Source organism: Eulemur rufifrons, chromosome 21, assembly GCF_041146395.1.
Source record: "Eulemur rufifrons isolate Redbay chromosome 21, OSU_ERuf_1, whole genome shotgun sequence".
In the NCBI taxonomy this organism is placed as follows: domain Eukaryota; kingdom Metazoa; phylum Chordata; class Mammalia; order Primates; family Lemuridae; genus Eulemur; species Eulemur rufifrons.
Genome location: NC_091003.1, coordinates 21,477,846 through 21,497,978, shown reverse-complemented (window position 1 = coordinate 21,497,978; position 20,133 = coordinate 21,477,846). Strand labels below are relative to the sequence as shown.

At 64.2% G+C, this 20,133-nt stretch overlaps 1 protein-coding gene across 1 annotated transcript; it reads left to right on the top strand.

The window, feature by feature from the left end:
- Nucleotides 1–5,270: 5,270 nt before the first annotated feature.
- On the top strand, nt 5,271–18,661 carry GGT1 (gamma-glutamyltransferase 1). Its single transcript, XM_069496932.1, has 15 exons — nt 5,271–5,536; nt 5,751–5,820; nt 7,655–7,816; nt 8,219–8,420; nt 9,186–9,316; nt 9,441–9,527; nt 12,201–12,393; nt 12,745–12,902; nt 13,789–13,938; nt 14,411–14,547; nt 17,051–17,238; nt 17,483–17,610; nt 17,713–17,825; nt 17,907–18,020; nt 18,353–18,661. The coding sequence occupies exons 4-15, from the start codon at nt 8,257–8,259 to the stop codon at nt 18,497–18,499; spliced, it is 1,710 nt and encodes a 569-aa protein (XP_069353033.1). The 5' UTR covers nt 5,271–5,536; nt 5,751–5,820; nt 7,655–7,816; nt 8,219–8,256; the 3' UTR covers nt 18,500–18,661.
- The last annotated feature ends 1,472 nt before the right edge of the window (nt 18,662–20,133 follow it).

Here is a 20,133-nt window from a genome sequence, read left to right as displayed (position 1 = left end):
CGTGGAGACAGAAGGGCTCTCCTGGAGCCCAGGCCACGTGATGGGGTGGGGGCCGGCACAGGGACAAGACAGCCTTCCTCCCCCACCCCCTGGAGCTCCCAGACGCAGATAATTACCAGGTGATGTGATAAGTGCCACCTGTAGAGGGTGCCACAGGGAGGACAGGGTGGTCAAGAAGGGGGAGGGGGGCCCTTCGGGCCTCTGCTCTGAGCTGCTCATCAGGCGGGGACAGAGACAGCTGCAGGCCTGGGTGGTGGAGCCGGGCCAGGCCCTGGGCGGCCCTGCAGTCTGCGCCTGCAGCCATCTCAGTGAATCTGCCTGACAACCGTCTGGTTATCCCTGCTCTTCAGGTAGGGAACTGAGGCCAGGAAAGGGAAGGCCACCCACATCCCCTGCCGTCAGTGGCTGGGGTTGAGTTCAAACTCCCCAGGGACTCCAGGGCCTGCGCCCATGCCATCCTGCCTCTGAGTTTGGGAGCTGGATTTGGTCCACCAGGTGCCAAGCCGGCCCTGCAGCCGGATGCTCCCAGGCGTGAACGAGCTGGCAATTCTGGAGGCCCACACACCTGGCCTCGCTCCAGCCTCTGTCCTCACATCAAAGGTGGGTGCTGGAATAGCAAATGCTGCCAATGGCACTCAACGGTGTTGGCCAGGCTGCGGGGACGTGGGAGCTCTGCCCATGCCCCCACCACGCCTGAGTGACACCAGCCCCTTCATTGAACTGAGATCTTCCTTCCATCCTTCAGTGTGGTCTGGGTGGCTCAGACAGGCTGTGGCCAGGTAGCCACAGGACCTGGGGTAGCCCCTGTTCTCTGCTCTGTGGCCTCACAGCCTGCAGAAGGTTTTACAGAGAGGCAAATTGGGTGTTGACTTTGGGAAGAACTTGCCAACCAACTGCAGTCTTGCTGGCATTAGAGGTGGTGAGTTCCCCGTTGGGGCAGGTGTGTAAGCCAAAGATCAGAGACCAAACACTTGCGAGTCTGTGATCCTAAAGTTGCCATGATGCTTGGATTCGAAGGCAGTTTCATTTAGTCTACCAAGAGTCTCCCTGGTGCAGGAAACCAGGGGACACAAAATGCCCTGGATGATGTCAGCTTTCTGTTCCCAGGGGTCCCTGAGATGCCGTCCCGGCAGTTCTGGAGCATGGGTCAGGTGCTGCTTGCATCTGGACCCACTCGCCTGGCCCAATCATTGTGAAGCTCATGACCGCAATTCAGGATGTCATGGCTCTGCCAGCCGTGTCCCTCACGGTGGCCCCCCTAAGGCACGAGGCTTTTCAGGTGATTGCTGGCACTCAGGTGCAGTCAGCTTCCTGGAGCTGACAGTGGGGTGGGGCACGGTGGAGGCTGCAGTGAGATGCCAGTTGCGGGAAGTGGCTTGCTCTGCCTTTGCTGTGACATGGGACCTTGTTCTGCCCAGTGGCTTGAGCAGGTCCCTTCCCCTCTCGGGCTATGGTTTCCCGTGCTGAGAGCTCTCTTCTTGTCTCACTTTCCCAGATACAGAGGGGAGCAGACCCACACCTGCTGGAACAGACAGGGTCTTGGAGGCCACTGTGGGCCCGTTCCTCAGAGGGGAGGCTGGGCCAGGTGCTGAGCCTCCCACGGGACGGCCCTCTGAGCCTCCTGTCTGGCCAAGGCCCCAGGCGCTACGGGCTGCTGGTACCAGCACAGCAGGGGCGATTAGCAGATGAAAGGCACTGGGAGGGGGCTGGCACTCCCATGCTGGCTTGGCAGCTGCCCCTGGCTGAAGGCCAGCTTGGCCCTGGAAGGCTCCTCAAGGAGCAAGGACACGGAGAGCCCAGCTCAGCTGGCCCCCACCAGCACTCCCTTCTTCCCACGGCCCCTGCCCTCTGCCCCCTTCCTGGAACTGGCCAAGGAGCTAATGAGAACCCACCGGGGTCTTAATGAGTCAGCCAGGGTTAATGGGTTACCCGGCCCAGTGACACATTCACCAGCCTCCCGGGGCTCTCAAAGTCCAGACTGGCCTGGACTTCAAGGTCTGAGCTCGGCTACCCTCTTTTCCGGCCTTGACACCTCAGGGCTCAGGAAGGGCTCCGGGAGGTCAAGAGGTCCCCCTTGAGCCCTCATGGTTCCTGGAGAAGCCTCTAGTTGCAGGCCTCAGGCTCAGGTGCTTCCTTCTGCCGGCCAGGTCCTCCCAGTCCAATCCCAGCTCGGCGGGGCTCCCCAGGGCCCCATCCTGGTGTCAGCCCCTTCCGCAGGGCTCCTCCTCCTTGGCTGGCCATGCTGCGTCCTGCTGGCCAGGCTCCGGCTCCTTGAGGGAAGAATCTGGAGGGGCCAGGATTGGATGGGCGAGTGGATGAGTGAAGGAATGGATGAGCTGAAGCCAGGGCCGTGCTGATGGTGGCGATTCTGGCAGGCAGAAGACCATGTGTGGACCTAGATCTGTGGGCTGCGAGGTCTGGGTCTGCCAGCGCCCGGGGGCCCCACCCCATCTCATCAGAGGGCCAGAGCAGGCTGAGACCCCGCCTCACTCAGCCCCACCCTCAAAGTGCAGGTCTCTCATTCAGGGTTTGAGACCCCAGTGGGCTCCGTTGTCCCAGGTCACACAGCCCCAGGGATAGGACCAGGAGCCAGCCCGCTTCTCACCTGGAACAGTTCCTGCGCCTTTAAAGCCTCCCCCACCCCAGGCCGCAGGGGGAGGGAGGGGAGGAGCTGGGTCGCAGCAGGGGATAGGGACTTAGTTGGTTTTGGGTGTGCAGTTGGATGACCAGCCCGGAAGTCAGGTGAGCCAAGGTGCGTCTGGCTGTGCCCCAGCGCTGTGTGACCCAGCAGTGCCACTCACCCTCTCTGAGCTGCCGGACTTCGTAGGTGGGGGAGCTCGGGCGTGGGGGCTCCTGGGAGGGCCTGGGTTCCATTCTGAGCTCTGCCATATGTCGGCTGCACTCTAGAGGCGCCCCTCTTCCTCTGGGAGCCTCAGTTTATGCGCCTGTGCAGTGGGAGTGAGGTTCGTGGGAACAGGTCCTGCAGAGGGACGGTGGCACAGGTGGGCAGAGCCCCCGCTTCTCTGTCTGACCGGGGGCCTGTGTTTCTCGTCTGAGAAGTGGGCTTGAGACTCTGCCTGCCCGGGCTTTCTGGCCAGCTCTGCCGCAGGGGTGAGGCGGGTGGAGGAGGGCTGGGGTGGAGCCACCTGAGAAAAAGCCTTTGAAGAAGCCACAGTTCCCAGGAAGTGAACTTGGCAGTAAGAGAGAGGAGTGCAGCACGGAGAAACTGAGGCCCGGGCGGATCCGGCAGCCACGGGTGGGGGTGGGGACCTGCCCTGGAGCGGAGCTGCAGCTGTGATGGGGGCTGGGGGCCACGTGTCCTTGGGCCGTGCTCGCCCCTGTCTGGGCTCTGGTTGCGGCAGTGGGTGGGGGTGGGGCGGGGTCGGTTGTGCAAGGGGTCATTGCCCAACCCCAGGGGGCGCCCGCCACCTCATGGTCATCATATGTAGCTCTTTCCACAGGTTTCCGGCAGGTGGAACTTATCAAGTCTTAGCGAAGGGGCGTTTTTCTTTAAATCTCAACCCTGTGCCGCCACAGTAGGCAGCGTGGGAGACACTTTCCGACTCCGGGTCTGGGTGGCAGTGAGCCTCCCGTCCAGGGGTGGAGGCAGGCCTGGGGGAGGCGGCTCTGTGCTGGGGGCTGGTGGGGGCGGGGCGTGTGGGTCCTGGTCCCACTTGTGGTCCGCATGCCTCCTGGGGCCGGCTGACCTTGGGCCGATCGATTTTGCCTAATCCTTGGTTTCCTGTCTGTTAATGGGTTTGGGGCTGTGCCCCAGTTTCACCCTTGTGATTCTGGGGTTGCAGTGACACAGCCGTCCAGCTGGGTTGGAGGATTAACAGGGGAACTCTGGGCTGGCTGCTCTGCCTGGCTCTTCCTCATGCTCCCCTCTGCTGAGTCCTGGGAACCTGCCCTGCTCAAAGTCAGTGTCTCGGGGCGAGTGAGGCTTGCACATTTCTGGGGATGGGGAGCTCACCACCTCATGTGCCCACAGCAGGAGCCGTGGGGTCTGGAGGAGACCTCTTGCCCAGCCCTGTGGTCTTTCCTCAGGTGACATGGTTTCCTATTCTTCCCTAGGTCCCCTGTCTGCATGCAGTGGGTGGAGGGCTGGACAGGACAGAATGTGACACACTTGGCATGTGCGGAAGGGCCTCCTTTGTTCTGTAGGTCATACCTCTGTTGACATGGCCATTGATAAGCTGCCTCCCCTCCCTGGACCCTGCAGCTGCTGCCAGGCTTCATTTGTGGCCCTCTTCTCGTTGAGGTCACCTGTTGGGGTCGGGGCCATCCTCTGCCCACTCAGACATTCTTTCTGCCCGCCTGCTGCTACTGATCCGGCCATGTCTTGTAGCACCTCAGGCAGGGAGGAAACTGCCGAGCAGGCTAGGGACAGAGCCCTGTGGCTCTCCCCCGCAGACCCCTCCCAGCTGACTGCCCTGGAATGCAGCCACTCAGGGCCAAACCCCTGACGGTCCCGTCTGATGTCCAGCCCTCAGGGGCAGGTCCTGGGGCTTTGGTCCCTGGTTCCCGCCCTGTCCATCTTCCCCTCCACCCTCGGGCCATTGAGGATTCCGTGGGAGAGTTTGGTGGGTTCTGTCCAGAGCCCGCCCAAGGGCACTGGGTGACGGAATAAGGTCCGTGATGGCAGTGTGAGCCAGGCAGGCTGCGAAACCCGGCCGGATTCCATGTCCCCTTCCGTCAGCTCAGGCAGCCTTGAAGGAGGATGGTGGAGTAGGTGTTACCGCAGGGGCTCCTGGGCGCCCCAGGCACAGCTGGCCTGGGGGTGGGGGAGGGAGCCATGACTCAGGGAGTCTCTGACCCTTATCCTATGGGTCCAAGGTCCCCTGGGGCCAGGCCCGCAGCTGTTCCTGGCTCAGACTTCCTTGGTGGGCTTGTCAGGGACATGCCGATAAAACCAAGTGGCCAAGCTTGCCCTGCTGGGCTGAGGGACTTTGGGCCAGCTCTGGCCCCCTCTGGGCCCTGCCTTTCTAGGCTGTTCAGGTGGTCCCCTGGTCTGGGGTGCCAACGTTCCGGGGTGGGTGGCGGAACCAGCCTGGATGCTGGGGCCCCGGGCCTGTTCCAGGGACTCACCGTCCATACCTGGCGGCAGCCTGTGGTGAGTCCCCTTGGGCCCCGGCTCTGGTCTGGTGTCAGGAACCATCTCTGGGACACTGTCTGGCTCTGAGTTCAGACACTCTGGACAGGGAAAGGAGAGCCAGAGGGGGCCCCAGCCTGGGACTCGCTGGAGGGGTGCACAGGCCGAAGGAACTGAATCTGGGAGGGGGAGCCCCTGTCCCAGGCTCACAGCACCTCCTGCCCAGGGCCCTCCCAGGGCTGCGTGAATGTTAGTCACCTGGTGACAGGCCGAGTCACCGCATCTCCTTGCTGACGTGACCTCAGCCTCCCCATCCTCCCTGGCAGGCGGGACCTCTGTGAGAGGACTGCCTGTCCCACACCCTACGCAGACGCAGACGCCTTCAACGGCCCCTCGGGGATGCTGGGCGCCCCCCGGCTGGCCCTTTGTCCCCTCTGCGACTAGGTAAGCTCCTGGGTCCTCCGGCCCCTCCTGCGCCTTTCCCGCCTCTGCTCCCCCTGGGAGGTGCCCGGCCCGGATCCCAGTCCTGATTCGGAGGCCCCCTGAGGAGCTCTGCAGGGCCGCGCCTGCGAGTGGGGGGGCCCGCCTGCGAGTGGGGGGGCCCGGCCAGTCCGTGGCCGGGACTTTCCCAGGAGGACAAGCCTGCTCTTCCTCCCAGGCGGTGCAGCCCAGAGCTGTCTTCTGAGGAAGAGGAGCTCTCCTGGGCCCCTGCCGCCCCCGGGCTTCAGGTACGCCCACCAGCGTCACAGGAGGGGGTCTGGGTTTGGGGCCAAGCGCTGCTCCTGCCCCGCTCTCTGGCCTCGGTTTCCCCTCCTGACACCGATGTGGGTGAGAGCCAGGCCTCTGGGTTTGGATATTCTTTCTGTGAGTCTTTGAGAGAAGTTGGGGGTGGAGGGGTGGGAAATGGAAGCCCAGGCCCCCAGCAGGGTGTCTTCCGCCAGGCTGGGGACATCTGCCTGTGGGAGGCTGGGCCAGCCCTCCCTGCTGGCCTGGGAGGAGGGGCTGGGGCTGGTGTGGCCCACTCCCCTCCCCTCGCTCCCTGGCGGTCTCAGCCTTGCTGGGTACCCCCTGCTCCTTGGGGAGCCCGCTTGGGCCTTTGGGTAGACAGATGGACAGACAGATGGCTGGACAGGGGAGGCTGGAGCACAGACCTCAGGGGTCACGGCTGGCTCACCCCAGGTCCCCAAGGAGAGGCTCAGCTCAGATGCCCGAGCCCGAGAGAGATGAGCCCATGTCCCCAGGGTGCCCAGCGTGGCCCGGCACAGTGGATGGGCCTAGGCCCCCACCCCTCCACACGTGATAGGAATGTTCTGTGTCTCTGACAGATGCCACCATCCGTGGCCCAGCTCCTAAGGCCCCTCAGCCCTCCCAGCATGGCTGTCTCTGTCAGGAGCCCTTAACTGTGACCTGGGCTCCCCTCCACGGCCCAGGGTGTCAAAGTGTCCAGAGGGCTGTGGGGCCCACGGGCCAGCGAGGACAGCAGGGCCCACCGGCTGCTTTTCGGAGGACTGAGGGGGCAGTGTGTGGCGGGAGGGATGCAGGGAGGGACAGGGCAGTGGGCCAGGCCAGAAGCAGGTGGCGCCTGGATCCAGGCTGCTGTGGTCAGGGTGGGGAGGGGACACTGTGGACACTGGATACGCCCGGGGCTGTGGGGTGGGGGTCCCTGCAAGACCAGCGCCAGGCCCTCTGCCCCAAGGTTCCGCATCCATGACCAGGGTGGAGGACTCTGCTTTCCCCTGCACGATGAGGGGTCAAATGCTATCATGCCATTGTCCCCAGGCCCGCGAAGCCTGGGGTGGGGACAAGCCTTCCACACTGCTGTCTGGAATGCCCCCTGTGTGTGGGGAGCGCAGGGGACTCCACTGCTAGACTTTCTTTGGGACACTGTCTCTGCCTCTGAGTTCAGATGCTCGGAACAGGGACGGGGCGAGCAAAGCAGAGGGGACCCCAGCCCGGGCTCGCTGGGGGGAACTGGGTCTGGGAGAGGGGAGCCCCTACCTGTGTCACCACATACCTCTTCCCTGTTGGGCTCACACCCGTCACTCGCTGCCACAGCCACAAGGACCCCAAGGGTCACTGGTGTCCCCTGCACAGCCTGGAAAGATGTCCACAGGGGGATACAGTGAGCAAAAGGCCTGTGCCATGCGGGCCGCCGGGGGCGTTCCCCGGTGCAGCGTGCTGGTAACGCCCCCGCAAGCCAGGTGCCACTGTCATCCCGGCGGGACAGTTTGGTGACTTGCCCCGGCCCCACAGCAGGTGGCTGCATCCCCTCGGCCCTCGTTGCCACCTGGCACGCTCAGCCCCACAGCCTGGGCTTGTGCAGAAATGCCCTGTCCCCCTCGCCCTGCTCTGTGCAAAACCCTCTCCGGGCTGCGCCTGGGAGAAGCGCTGGGAGGATTTATGGAATCACGTGCGCCTCTGGTGGCGTCTTCGGCTCCAGAGTTCAACTGGAGTCAGAGAAACCAGCCAGAAGCTGGGGGGGGGGGCCCGGGTCACACGGAGCCCCCCAGAAAGGGCTGGACCGGGTGGCTTCAGGTACACCCCCTCCCCCTTGATTTTCAGGAGAACGAGGAGGCTGCCTGGGTGGGGAGTCTCTGGAGAAGATTCTGTGGCCACAGGCGCCTGCAGCGTGTGAGGGAGACCTCAGTCATTTCAGCCAAACCCTCCCATCTTGCAAGGCCACCTCCCCAGGCGAGGCTTGGGGCTGCCGTCTGCCGCCACTCGGTGAGTCCCAGCCCCATCCAGCAGGTCTGATTTCAGGAGGGGACCGTGGAAGCTGAGCCCCATGCTCTGGGGGGCCACTCGGGGAACCCCTGGACAGTGCCAGGCTCTGGGCTGAGGTGGGGGGCACAGGAGGGATCAGGTCTGTCCACCCTGGAGCTCCCCGCTCAGCAGTGGAGGCCCGGCCACTAGGAGGGGCTCGTGAGGTCTGTGGGCTCCCGGGACGGGCCCTGAAGATAAGCAGCGAGGGCTTGGGAGGGCAGAGATGGGGCCCGGAGCTCCAGCACAGGGCCTGGCCCGGGCAAAGGTCTGGGGGCCGAACAGCCCGCACGTGTCCTGGGAGGCTGGAAGGAGGCACAGGCCCGTGTTCCCGAGGCCTGACTTTAGACTGTGCCCTCGGGGGAGGGGCCTGACCCGGTCCCCTCCCACCCCGCGGCAGAGCCATGAAGAAGCGGTTCGTGGTGCTGGGCCTGCTGGCCGTGGTCCTGGTGCTGGTCATCGTCGGCCTCTGCCTCTGGCTGCCCTCGACCTCCAGGGACGCTGACAGCCATGTGTACCCCAGGGCGGCCGTGGCTGCGGATGCCAAGCACTGCTCAGAGATCGGGAGGTGAGCGGGGCTGCCCGACCCGGCAGTGTGTGGGGTGGGGTGGGGACGTGGCCCTGGAGGACAACCATGTAAGTGAACCCTCGCCCCTCCGAGACTCAGCTTCCCCACCTGTAAATGGGCTGCCTGAACAAGTAGTGTCTGGTGTGCGTGGAGTGCCTGTCCTTTCCCTGCACCCTCACTGTAGCCTGTGGTCAGGGGAGAAGGGGACAGTGACTCTGAGAGCAAGGTGTGGGTCTCCCAGAGCCCAGCAGGGCCCCTTTTCCCAGTTCTCAGAATCTCTGTTTCTCTGGACGAACGCCACTGTTTGATTCTATTTTAGACTCCTACTGCACATTGTGTATAAAAATCACTTCCCACCTAAAGACTTAAACAGAAAAAAAAAGTCATTAATAAAACAGCAATTTCCCATTTTTTTTTTTTTCAAAAGTCATATACATTTCTTTGCCTAAAAAAGAGGAAACTGTAAGCCTTTAAAACAAAAACTCACCGGGCATGGTGGCTCACACCTGTAATCCCAGCATTTTGGGAGGTGGCGGTGGGAGGATTGCTTGAGGCCAAGAGTTGAAGACCAGCCTGGGCAGCATAGTGAGACCTCGTTTCTACAAAGAATATGAATAAATAAATAAGAAACAAAAACTTGCATGGACTCCTCTTCCATCCTCCCTTGGGCAGGGCGGCCAGACAGGCGGGCGGGCGGGCGGGCGGCAGGGTGTGTGGGGTGGGGACCGCGGGCTGCAGGGTCTCACCCCAAGACGCGCCACGCAGGGACATGCTGCAGGAGGGCGGCTCGGCGGTGGACGCAGCCATCGCGGCCCTGCTGTGCGTGGGGCTCATGAACGCCCACAGCATGGGCATCGGGGGTGGCCTGTTCCTCACCATCTATAACAGCACCACACGTGAGTGCCCGGGGGAGGGCACGGGGGGCTGTGGGCTGGGAGCAGCCCAGCAGGGTGGCCCCTGGGCTCCAGTGCGGGGCGAGGGTTGGCGTGAGTGCTCCTGCCTACCTGCTTCTCCTTCTAGGAAAAGCTGAGGTCATCAATGCCCGAGAGGTGGCCCCCGGGCTGGCCTCCACCGACATGTTCAACAGCTCGGAGCAGTCTCAGGAAGGTGAGCGGGTCGGGGTGGGGGTGCAGGGCCGGCGCGAGCTGCGGGGAAGGGGCCCCGCCCTCACAAGCGCGCCCCTGTCGGGAGCCCAGGAGCAGCTCTAGCACCTTCCATGCCTCCCGGCCCCCAACACCTTCCCCTAACGTAAGGTCAGCACCATCCCTGGAGGGAAAAGGGACAGGAGTGTCTGTTACTCGACTCAGGCCCCGCAGGGCCACCCTGTGGCAGCACAGGACAGGACACTTATTAAGATACCAACTGTCACATGCCAGGGCTCGCTGGGGCCGGCACCCTGCTTGCTGCTTTTCACCAACGAGACCCCATATCCCCCTGTGCCCTTGGGGGTAGGGGATGCTGTGTTGACTCCCATTGTACAGGTAGGGGCGCTGAGGCCCAGAGAGGTCATGCAAGTGGGCTGAGGTCACACAGCTGGGAGGTGGTGAAGCCAAACTTGAACCCAGGCTTTCTAAACCCTGTGTTTTCAACAGGCATCCCATTCATTCATTGGTTCATTCATCTGTGGGGACAGCTCTCTGGAGTATGGGGTGAAGTCTGTCTTTTCTACCTGGCCTTACGTGGAGAGGAGGGCCCCAAAGTCCCCAGGTAGCTGAGGGGAAGCGAATGTCCTCCCAGGGCGCCCCTCAGAGGAGGCAGGATGGACCGCAGCATGAAGACTGGAGGGACGGAGGGGCCAGGCACACCCACAGCACGTCCCCCACCCCGGGCAGGCGTCCTGGGCGGTGTCCTTTCCGTAGTCCCCCTGGGGTCCTCCCCAACCTATAGAATCTTTGGTTTTTTTATACTCACTGAGATACTCAGAACCTACAGAATTTAAATCGCTCCGAGCATGAGTAGGTTGGAATTTTACAGACTTAGCATCTCATGGACGCTCGGAAAGCATTTATTTAACTGGGACTTATTGAGCGCATCTTAAAGTGCCAGGTGCTGTTCTGGAAGCCAGGACACAAACAGACAGCAGGTGGAGTCTGTGGCGTGGTCAAGGTGACATTCAGGTGGAGAAGACAGGGACGATCAGACACTGCGGAGAAAGCGGAGCTGGAGGGCCCAAGGGCGGGGGCTCCACAGAGGGGACCTGGCCAGGGAAGGGGACGTCTGAGCAAAGACCCAGAGGCAGGGTGGGGTGAGGGAAGCTGTGCCGGTGTCTAGTGGGTGAGTGAGTCGTCCAGGCAGGACGGGTGGGGACAGAGCCCTTCGGGGAGCCGGGGAGGCTGCAGCAGGTGACCCAGGAGTAGGAGGACGGGGGGTCAGAGGGAGCAGCCTGGGTTGTGTGGCCCTCGCAGGTCATGTGAAGCCCCTGCCTCTCGTCTGGGTGAGGTGGGGGCCCTAGTGGCACCTGAGTGGAGGGGGTAGGTCTGGCCTCTGGCTAACAGGCGCCTCGGGCTGCAGAGTAAGGGGCAGGAAGCAGGCGGCACCTGCCGGGAGGTCCCTGCAGTAATCCGCAGAGAGACGAGGGGGTGGGAAGGGGCTGATGCTGGACACACCTGGACGGTGAGATGGGTCGGGTGTGCAGCTCGTGTGGGGAGTCCCGGGTGGCCCTGGGGGCTTTGGTCTGCACCTGGAGGGACGGGGTGGCCCTGCCAGAGACGGGCAGGGCTGGCGGGAAGCAGGTCGGAGCAGACACTCTGGAGCTCGGAGATCACCAAGCGAGTGGCAGGCAGAGGAGGAGAGGGCAAGGCAGGAGCCGTGCGGGGAGGCGGCGTCCGGGAAGGAGACGCGGGAGGCTGAGAGGGGCGCTGGGTCTGGCAGCGCGGGGGTCGCTGGTGCGTCTGAGCAGGGCGGTGTGAGAGCCCGACTGGCCCGAGGTCAGGAGAGGATTTTTTAAGGTGGGGGGAACCGTGTGCTGGGTGTCGGACCTTCCGGAACGGCAGCTCTCAGAAACTGCACCAGCTTCACGGTGGCAGAGATGGTTCTGGAGCTGCAGCTGCCAAGCCTGGGAGTAGCCTAGGTGGCACTTGTCATCTCAGGGTGGCGGCAGGAAGATCCCTGGGGGTGGGGCCTTGGCTGTACCTTTCTGGGCTTGGGGTGTCGTGCCCACGTGGGCAGCGGGGCTTGGGGGCGAGGCAGGCCCAAGGCTGTTTCCGATGGAGTCTGGGGCGCCTTAGAAGTCAGAACTGGAAGGCAAAGCTGCGTATAGTCAGGTGGGGAAACTGAGGCCCAGAGAGGGAACAGGGCAGAGATTAAGGCTCAGGTCCTGCTTCTGGGACGGTAGGAGAGAGGAAAGGGGGCCCTTTCCTAGGGCTGGCTTGGCCTCGAGGGCAGCTGGGCTTGACTGAGCTGGAGCCGGCGGGGCCTGGTCTCGCCGTGGCGGGGTCCAGCTGGAGCCCACGGGTCTTGTGGGACGAGCGGCCTCGTGGCTGGGACTGAGAGCCGGGAGGGGTCCGGCTCCCCCGAGTCTCACTGCGCGGCCGTGGCCTGGCACAGGACTTCAGACACGGAGGCGCCTGTGGAGACAGACACTAATCCCGGGACAGTAAAACCCAGCCCGCGTCCGGACCCCTGTCCCTCCACTCCCGCCTGCCGAGCCCAGACAGGATCTGAAGCTCCCTTTGCTCCCGGGCCTCTCTGGCCCTGTCTGGGGAATGGGTCAGGGAACGTGGCTGCGAGAGACGCTGACGTCCCCGTCCCGGGGCGCTAACCGTGGCGCTCTCTCCCCAGGTGGGCTGTCGGTGGCGGTTCCCGGCGAGATGCGCGGCTACGAGCTGGCGCACCAGCGGCACGGGCGGCTGCCCTGGGCTCGCCTCTTCCAGCCCAGCATCCAGCTGGCCCGCCAGGGCTTCCCCGTGGGCAAGGCCTTGGCCGCAGCCCTGAACACCAAGCGAGACGCCATCGAGAGCCAGCCTGCCTTGTGGTACGTCTGTGGTCGCAGCCCCCCGGGGCCCCCGCAGGCCACGAGCAGCTGGCAGAGCTGCGCCTTGCTTTCAGGAGCCTGCGCTGACGGGGGCCCGGGGGTCGAGGACATGTAGACCCTTCCCACTGCGTGTAGGGACGCGTCCTGAGCCTGGGGCTCGGGGCCCAAGGTAGATACCGTGGCCACCATGTGTCCTAAAGGGGACCGGCCAGAAGGGGCACCAGGAGGCTGAGCCCCAAGTGACAGGGACACTTACCTGTGGACGGGCCTGTCCACGCTTTGTTCGCAGTCCCCTGGTGTGGGTGGGCGTGGGGGTGTCTGGCTGCCTTTCACACTGGCCCCCTGCCGCAGCGAGGTGTTCTGCCGGGACGGCAAGGTACTCCAGCAGGGGGAGACGCTGACCCTGCCGCGGCTGGCCGACACGTACGAGACGCTGGCCCGCGAGGGCGCCCAGGCTTTCTACAACGGGAGTCTCACGGCACAGATCGTGAAGGACATCCAGGCGGCCGGTGAGCGGGTGACTCGGGCCTGGGTGAGGAACGCCGCAGAGGGAACCCTGAGCCGGGGCCCAGAGCCCTGGGGTCCTCCTGTCCTGCCTGGGCCCTCGGGGAGCTCCTGGCTGGGTCAAGGCCAAGAGAGGCCGTGCAGTCCAGGAGATAATGTCCTTATGGGTTAAATGCAGGGGCCGGGGCAGCGGAAGTGCTAGAGTGCAGACTGAGGATCCAGGAGGACTTCCTGGAGGAGGTGGTGGCTGAGCTGCTGATAACTTTGTTAAGTAGAGAGAGAAAGGGATTCTGAGCAGAAGGAATAGCTTGGGCTAAGGTCTGGAGAGAGGCGGTTTGATTCACTGGGAGAGTCACCAGGGATGAGGGGTGGCTTGGTAGCAGACGCGTCAGAGGGACCTTGTGGGGCAGGGGCCTGGGAGCTTGGCTGTGGCCTTCCTCATGTTGTTGTCACTGTTCCATGGAGGAGGGTGTTTAGCAGGTTGCTCTTTACTACTGAGGCTGGAACTTGGGCTGTCAGTGCCCTGTGTGCCTGGAGCTGGCTCCCTGGAGATTCTGAGCCTCTCGCAACCCACCCATTCATTCCCGGAGGACAGGGATGAGCAGGGGGGTGGGGTGGGAGCAGGAATTCTGCACTCAGAAAAGACCCCCTGGCCACAGAGGAGAGGAGGCAGACCGGGAGGCCAGCCTGCCACGCAGGTCGAGGGCGGCTGGCCTGGGGTAGGACAGAGGGGCCGGGAGGGCGTGGGCCGGTGGGGAGGTGGGCAGGGCTCCCAGCCTGATGGCCCTGTGGCCCCTTCCCACCCCGTCCTCCCTGCTGCGGTGCAGGTGCGTCCCACCACCACGGTGCAGCCCCGTCCCCGTGTCCACCCGAGCTGCTGTCCCTTTGCAGGGGGCATTGTGACGGTCAAGGACCTGAACAACTATCGCGCCGAGCTGATCGAGCACCCGGTGAACATCAGCCTCGGGGACACGGTCCTCTACGTGCCCAGCGCGCCGCTCAGCGGGCCCGTGCTGGCTCTCATCCTCAACATCCTCAAAGGTGAGGGGCCGCGACACTGCCTCCCCGTCCCCACGCTCCACCGCTGCTCAGCTCGCCGGCCTGGGTCCTGCGTCCTCCCCTCACTGAGCTCCCGAGCTGCGCCCCTGCCCCACGGCTCGCCGTGTCCCGCAGGAGGCAGTGCAGAGTGACAGGGGCACGGCGGGCACTGCCCAAGGGCCGGAGAGGAGTGTGAGAGTTCCGGGCCAGGGAGCCTGGTCCAGAGGGCGTCCCTGGTAAACCTGTGATCTGTGACATCACAGGCCACCTGGCCCTGTGACTGAGGCGTGCGGTCCAGGTCCGGGGAGCCCTGGCCTTATTTCATCCATAAACGGCCTCCTGAAGCGGCCACTGCTGTTGGTTATTAAACGTCCCCCCTCCCGAGGTGGCCAAAGGGGCGGGGGGAGGTGTTAGCCCTCTGAGCCCCTCCGAGCCCCTGGAGCCTGCCAACGTGCACCTGGCTCTGACCAACCAGGGTACAACTTCTCCCGGGCGAGCGTGGAGACGGCCGAGCAGAAGGGCCTGACCTATCACCGAATCGTGGAGGCCTTCCGGTTCGCCTACGCCAAGAGGACCCTGCTGGGGGACCCCAAGTTTGTCAATATGACTAAGGTAAGGGCGGGCTAGCCCCCAGTGGGCGCGGGGCCTGCTGTAGAGGCAGCAGGTGGGCTCCTGGGGCCACTGCAGCCCTGTGTCTGCTTTATGAATCGATTCCTGCCACCGACTGTGGTTGCGGGCCTGCTGTGTGCTGGGGCGGACTTGGCCACCCCGAGTCTTGGTCTCTGGCCCATGGAGCTCACAGTGTGGGGAGGGACAGGGGAGACAGACTTGACAGTGGGCGATTAGTGCCCTCCCATTCTGGTCCCACTCCTGCCACAGGGCCTTTGCACATGCTGTGTCCGTGGCCTGGAAGGTTCTGGAGTGGTCAACACTGAGGTCAAGAACGCACAGGGGCGTTGCAGCCCTCAGGGATGATGAAAAGTAGGGCTGAGGGGGAGAGGCCAGGTGGCAGAGGCCTTGGCCGCCTGCTCTCCAGTCACTTCAAGGAACTAACGCTTCCCAGATCCCCACTGGTGCCTGACTCACCTACCAGGTGCACTAGCTCCATGCTGGGCCTCCACGGGGACCCCTGTCTTGTCCCCTCCCATCGAGGGCCCCCACATCCCTTCTTTCCCACTCGGATCCCCGGCATGGAGGTGGACCTGTAGACCCCTCACGCTGCCCCGTGGTCTCACGGGAGGGCCCTGAGCTGCCCAGCGGGTGTCTTCTCTTTCCTGGCGAGCATGCTGCACGCCACGCCACGGCCAGTGACCTGGCGTCTTGTCTCTCAGAGGGGACGGAGCCACCGCAGTGCACCCCCCTGGGACCTCTTGGCTCCGGCCAGCCCGTCCGTCCACCCGCTGGCTCGGGGCACTGCGGCTGCCACGCTCCTCTCTGCCTCTGACCGGTTTCCCTCTGTAGCGCATCATTCCCGCAACAGAGGCAGCTGCTGTTGCTCCAGAACCTTCCACCTCTGCTCCCCTAGGGCAAACATGGCCGGGCTCCGTCCTCTCTCCCTTACAGGCTCCCCTCTTCCTCACGCCACCAGATACCCAGGTCCAGCCTCAGTTTCCCCTTCAGGCCCCTTTCAGCAGCATCTCAAACAGCTGACCATCCTCTCCCTCTTTCCTCAACTTTGCATTTTGCAAATGTGCACACCGACAAAAATGCTTTAAAAAACCCCCAAAATGTCAGTGCCCACCCTGTTCCCTTCCACGGGAGCCCCGAGTGTGGAGATCCTGCCGGATTTCCTGACTCTGGCCGCCCCCTCCCCACCCCCGCCCCCCACTCGATAGCTGTGTCTTTTCTGAGTGATTAGACAGTAAGTTGCTGATGTCACACTTGGGGGTGTGACTCCTGCAAGGGAGGACCCGGCACCCCAAAGCAGCCAGAAAACCCATGTCAGGGCGATGTCACCTGTCACACACTCGTGTGGGACCTCCCTCAGCCCCGCGTCCTCTGGGTCCAGGACCCGTCAGTCACACTTGCAGTTGGCTGTGCGGGCTCTGTCGTCCCCTAGCCTGAGGTGGACCCCTTGGCTGTGTCGCTGATTTTTACAGCCCAGGGCAGCTGCCCTGGAGAATGTCCCACATCCTGGATCTGTCTGTTTGCTTGGGAGCAGACTCGGGCGGAAACGGCTTTCCCTCGGGTCGGTCGGTTCATCCGTGGGATGTCACTGAACCCGTCCTGCGGCACATTCTTTGGCCTCCAGGGGCCCTTCCTTGCTGTCTGCTTCTTCGTCTCCTCCTCTGCTCTGTCTGTCCTCACTGCTGTCACCTGGGGGACCTTGGCCAGGCTTGTGGCTTTCAGCAGCCTCCCGCTGCCATCACCTCCCCATTTACCTCCATCCTTACGCCCCTCATGGCCACAAGAGGGCCCCTGTGAAACACTCCCCTGGCGTGCTCGCTCCTGCCCCACGCCTCTGTGTCACAGAGCAAGAGCCAAAGTCCTCGTGGGACTGCGGGATGGGCCCAGCCTGCATCCTCAACCTCCTCTGCCCCTCAACCCAGTCACTGCCTGTCACTCACAGGCCTGCTCTGCCTCCCCAAGAGTTTGGCATGGACCATTTAGACCTCATTTAGGATGTCACCTCCTCCAAGAAGCCCTCCCTGACCACTCTGTCCCCACCCATCTTTCTCAATCCTCCTTATCTGGCTTGCTGTTTCAGCACGTCCCCTGCCTGAGTTTGTTTTTCCCACCATGAGGGCAGGAGCCTGCCTGCCTGGCCCCTGCTGACCTTCTAATGCTGGGCGCGTAACGCAAGCTCCACAGATGTTTGCACGAACGCATGAATGAATGAATGGACATGACGAGAGTCTAGAGGCTTGAGGGTCCGACAGACAGACATTCAGAGTTGCTGGAATGCCGCGGAGACAGGGGCTGCAGAGAGGGGGTCAGGCTGCAGGCGTGAAGAGCTGGGCCTGACCCCGGCCCCGGGAGCCACGGGAGGTGTAGGGGCAGGAGGGTTGTGGTCAGAGCCACAGTCGGGGGGGCTTTCTGAGACCTGTTCGCACAACCCTGTGCCCCCCTCCCCACCTCCCTCCACCTCCTCAGGCCAGCTCTGGGGTCTCGGCAGGTGGTTCTCAACATGACCTCTGAGTTCTTTGCGGCCCAGCTCCGGGCCCGGATCTCCGATGACACCACTCACCCGACCTCCTACTACGAGCCTGAGTTCTACACGCCCAATGATGGGGGCACCGCCCACCTGTCTGTCGTTGCGGAGGACGGCAGTGCTGTGTCTGCCACCAGCACCATCAACCTCTAGTAGGGGACGCCGGTCACCTGGGTGGGACAGGGCCGGGCCAGGTGGGCCAGGGCTGTCTGTGTGTCCCGTTAGGGGCTCCGACACCTGCTCCCCTAGGAAACTGAGGCCCCACCTTGGGAGCTTGCCCTGGGCCTCCCGGGGAGTGAGTCTGAGCTTCGGGAGGGCCGGCAGGGCAGGGCTGGCCGGGCTGGGCTGGCCGGGCTGGCCGGGCTGGGCACTGCGTCTGACCTGGCTGGGCTGCAGCTTTGGCTCCAAGGTGCGCTCCCCGGTCAGCGGGATCCTGTTCAACGACGAGATGGACGACTTCAGCTCTCCCAACATCACCAACGAGTTTGGGGTTCCTCCCTCGCCCGCCAATTTCATCCAGCCAGGTGTGTCGTAGGGGTCAAGGGGCAGGGGCTTTGGGTGGGGAGGGGGCTGGTGGCCTGGACAGGCAGCTGACTGGCACCTGTGTCCCCTCCTGCCGGCCTCAGGGAAGCAGCCACTCTCGTCCATGTGCCCGACCATCATAGTGGGCCCGGACGGCCACGTCCAGATGGTGGTGGGAGCCTCGGGGGGCACGCAAATCACCACGGCCACCGCACTGGTATGTGCCAGCCCCTGTCCTCCCCGCCCGCCCCGCCTCTGCCTCCCCGGGCCCTGCTGACCGCACCCCCGACCCCGCCAGGCCATCATCCACAGCCTGTGGTTCGGCTACGACGTGAAGCGGGCTGTGGAGGAGCCCCGGCTGCACAACCAGCTTTTGCCGAACGTCACGACGGTGGAGAAAGACATCGACCAGGTGGGCTGCGGGGTAGGGTAGCTGTGTCTCAGTGTGGGGCCACAGGGCACCCTGGGCTGGAGCCTGGGACCTCCTGAGCCATCACAGAGTGGACAACGGTGGGCGTCCTGCCCAGGCGGATGATCCTCGAGCCCGTCACCTGGGCTCCCAGGGCCGTGCGGGCCGAGCCACCTGCTCCAGCGAGACCCAATAAGCCAAGGTGCCCCCAGCTTCTCTTCCTGGTCACTGGCCAGAAATGGCGCCCTCCAGGCTGTGAGGCCCGTGACCACACAGGGGTGGTCCGGGCGGCGTCTGGGCCCCGCTGAGGCCCCTCCCTCTCCTCCCACCCCCAGGCAGTGGTTGCAGCCCTGGAGACCCGGCACCACCAAACCCAGGTCACCTCCACCTTCATTGCTGTGGTGCAGGCCATCGTCCGCACGGCCAGCGGCTGGGCAGCTGCCTCGGACCCCAGGAAAGGCGGGGAGCCTGCCGGCTACTGAGTGCTCAGGGTGGACAAGGCTGACCAGCAGCCCGGGGACCAGATGTTCGCCAGGCCGGGGGGACGCTCTGTGGGACGTGCTGCCCTGGGAGTGGCGGAGCAGAGCAATAAATGGGGGCCACCGCGCTGGGCTCTGGGCAGCCTTTGTGGCCGGGGTCCCCGCCCTCTGGGCCTCAGTGTCCTGTGTGTGAAATGGAGCCGTCCTGCTGGGGGAACGGAGGTGGGATCCGCAGGCGCTGGAGGCCCCAGCGTTTTCAGGACGGGAGAGTTTGGCGGGTGGCAGGGACCCAAGGGACAGCCCCTAGCGCTGCTACCCCGTATCGGCCACCAGGGGGCGCTGCAGCCCCGGCGGTCACTCGGGCGGCGAGCGGGTGGGCGGCAGATGCCGGGAACCAGGCGCCGCCTCCTCAGCCCCTGGGGTGTCGCGGGTCACCCTGCCCGCGCAGACAGAGGCCAGGCTGAGGCCTGAGCACTGGGGACTGGCAGGAGGGCCAGAGCCAGGCCCCAGGGGGCTTTCCAAGCACAAGCCCGGAGTGAAACCTGAGCTTGGGACCAGCTCCCACCGGAGGCCTGGTTCTCAGGGAGCAGTGAGCGAGGAGGTCCCCACGCCCCCCGGGGGGCGGGTCTGGAGTCTAGAAGGGACCTGCTGGACACGCATCCTTCACCAGGGCCCGTCCCTGGACCTGCCTCGGGGTCTGCTAACGTGGCCTCCACACGGGGTGGCAACACCTGGGTGAGGGCTGGTGGAGGTGGGACGGGGACACAGCCAGATGTCACCCACCGGTGTGCACAGGGCCCTGAGGGCAGGCGCCAGGGCCGGGGAGGGGCTAGTTGAGGCCAGGTCTGTCCTTCAGGAGGCCGGAAAACCTGCTGCTTCCAAACGCCCACTGGGCAATGGGGCTTTGTGCCTGCAGGGTGCACCCCGGTCTGACCCCGAGTCCTGGGGGGCTGTCTCGAGTCCCCAGGGACGACATGGAGGCCAAGCAGTGCACAAGTCACCTCCGCCTTATGTTGGCCTGAGAAGAAAGGCGGTGGCCCCATTTGCAGGGCAGAAGACTGAGGCCAGAGGGGCAGGCCTTGCTCCGGGTTGCGCAGCAGCAAGGGAAGTGGGGGCTGGACGTGGGGATCCCAGTGCCCGAAACGCTGGCGGGGTGCACCCCAGGTCCCCAGGCCCCATGGAGCCCAGGACTACCTCGGGGGCTTGAATTCTCTTTTCTTCCCATTGTCCCCTCCTCTATCACCTATTGGATAAGGACACTCAAGGCCCTTCCCCACTGAGCCTCCCTGGCTGTGCCTCGGACCAGGCCCAGTGTGACACCCAGTCCCTTCCCGGAACCTCTGCACTCTGACCTCTGCCTGGCCAGGATGGCTGGGGAGAGGAGGGGGGACGTCCCCAGCCCTGCTCCCCTGCTGCCCTGGCCTCTGGCCCCCCAAGGACTGCAGTGGGTGGGTGGGCTGGCCAGGGCTCAGGAATGCACTGTGGTTCCTGGTTGAGCAATGTCACTGCGGCGTGGGGGTTGGGTGGGGGCGGGAGGAGGCGCCCACAGTCCCCTGCTGTGAGGCAGCAGTGGGAACAGCTTACGGGAAGCCCTGCCCCCAACAGCCACTCCAGCTCGGGATGACCAGTGGCTCTGG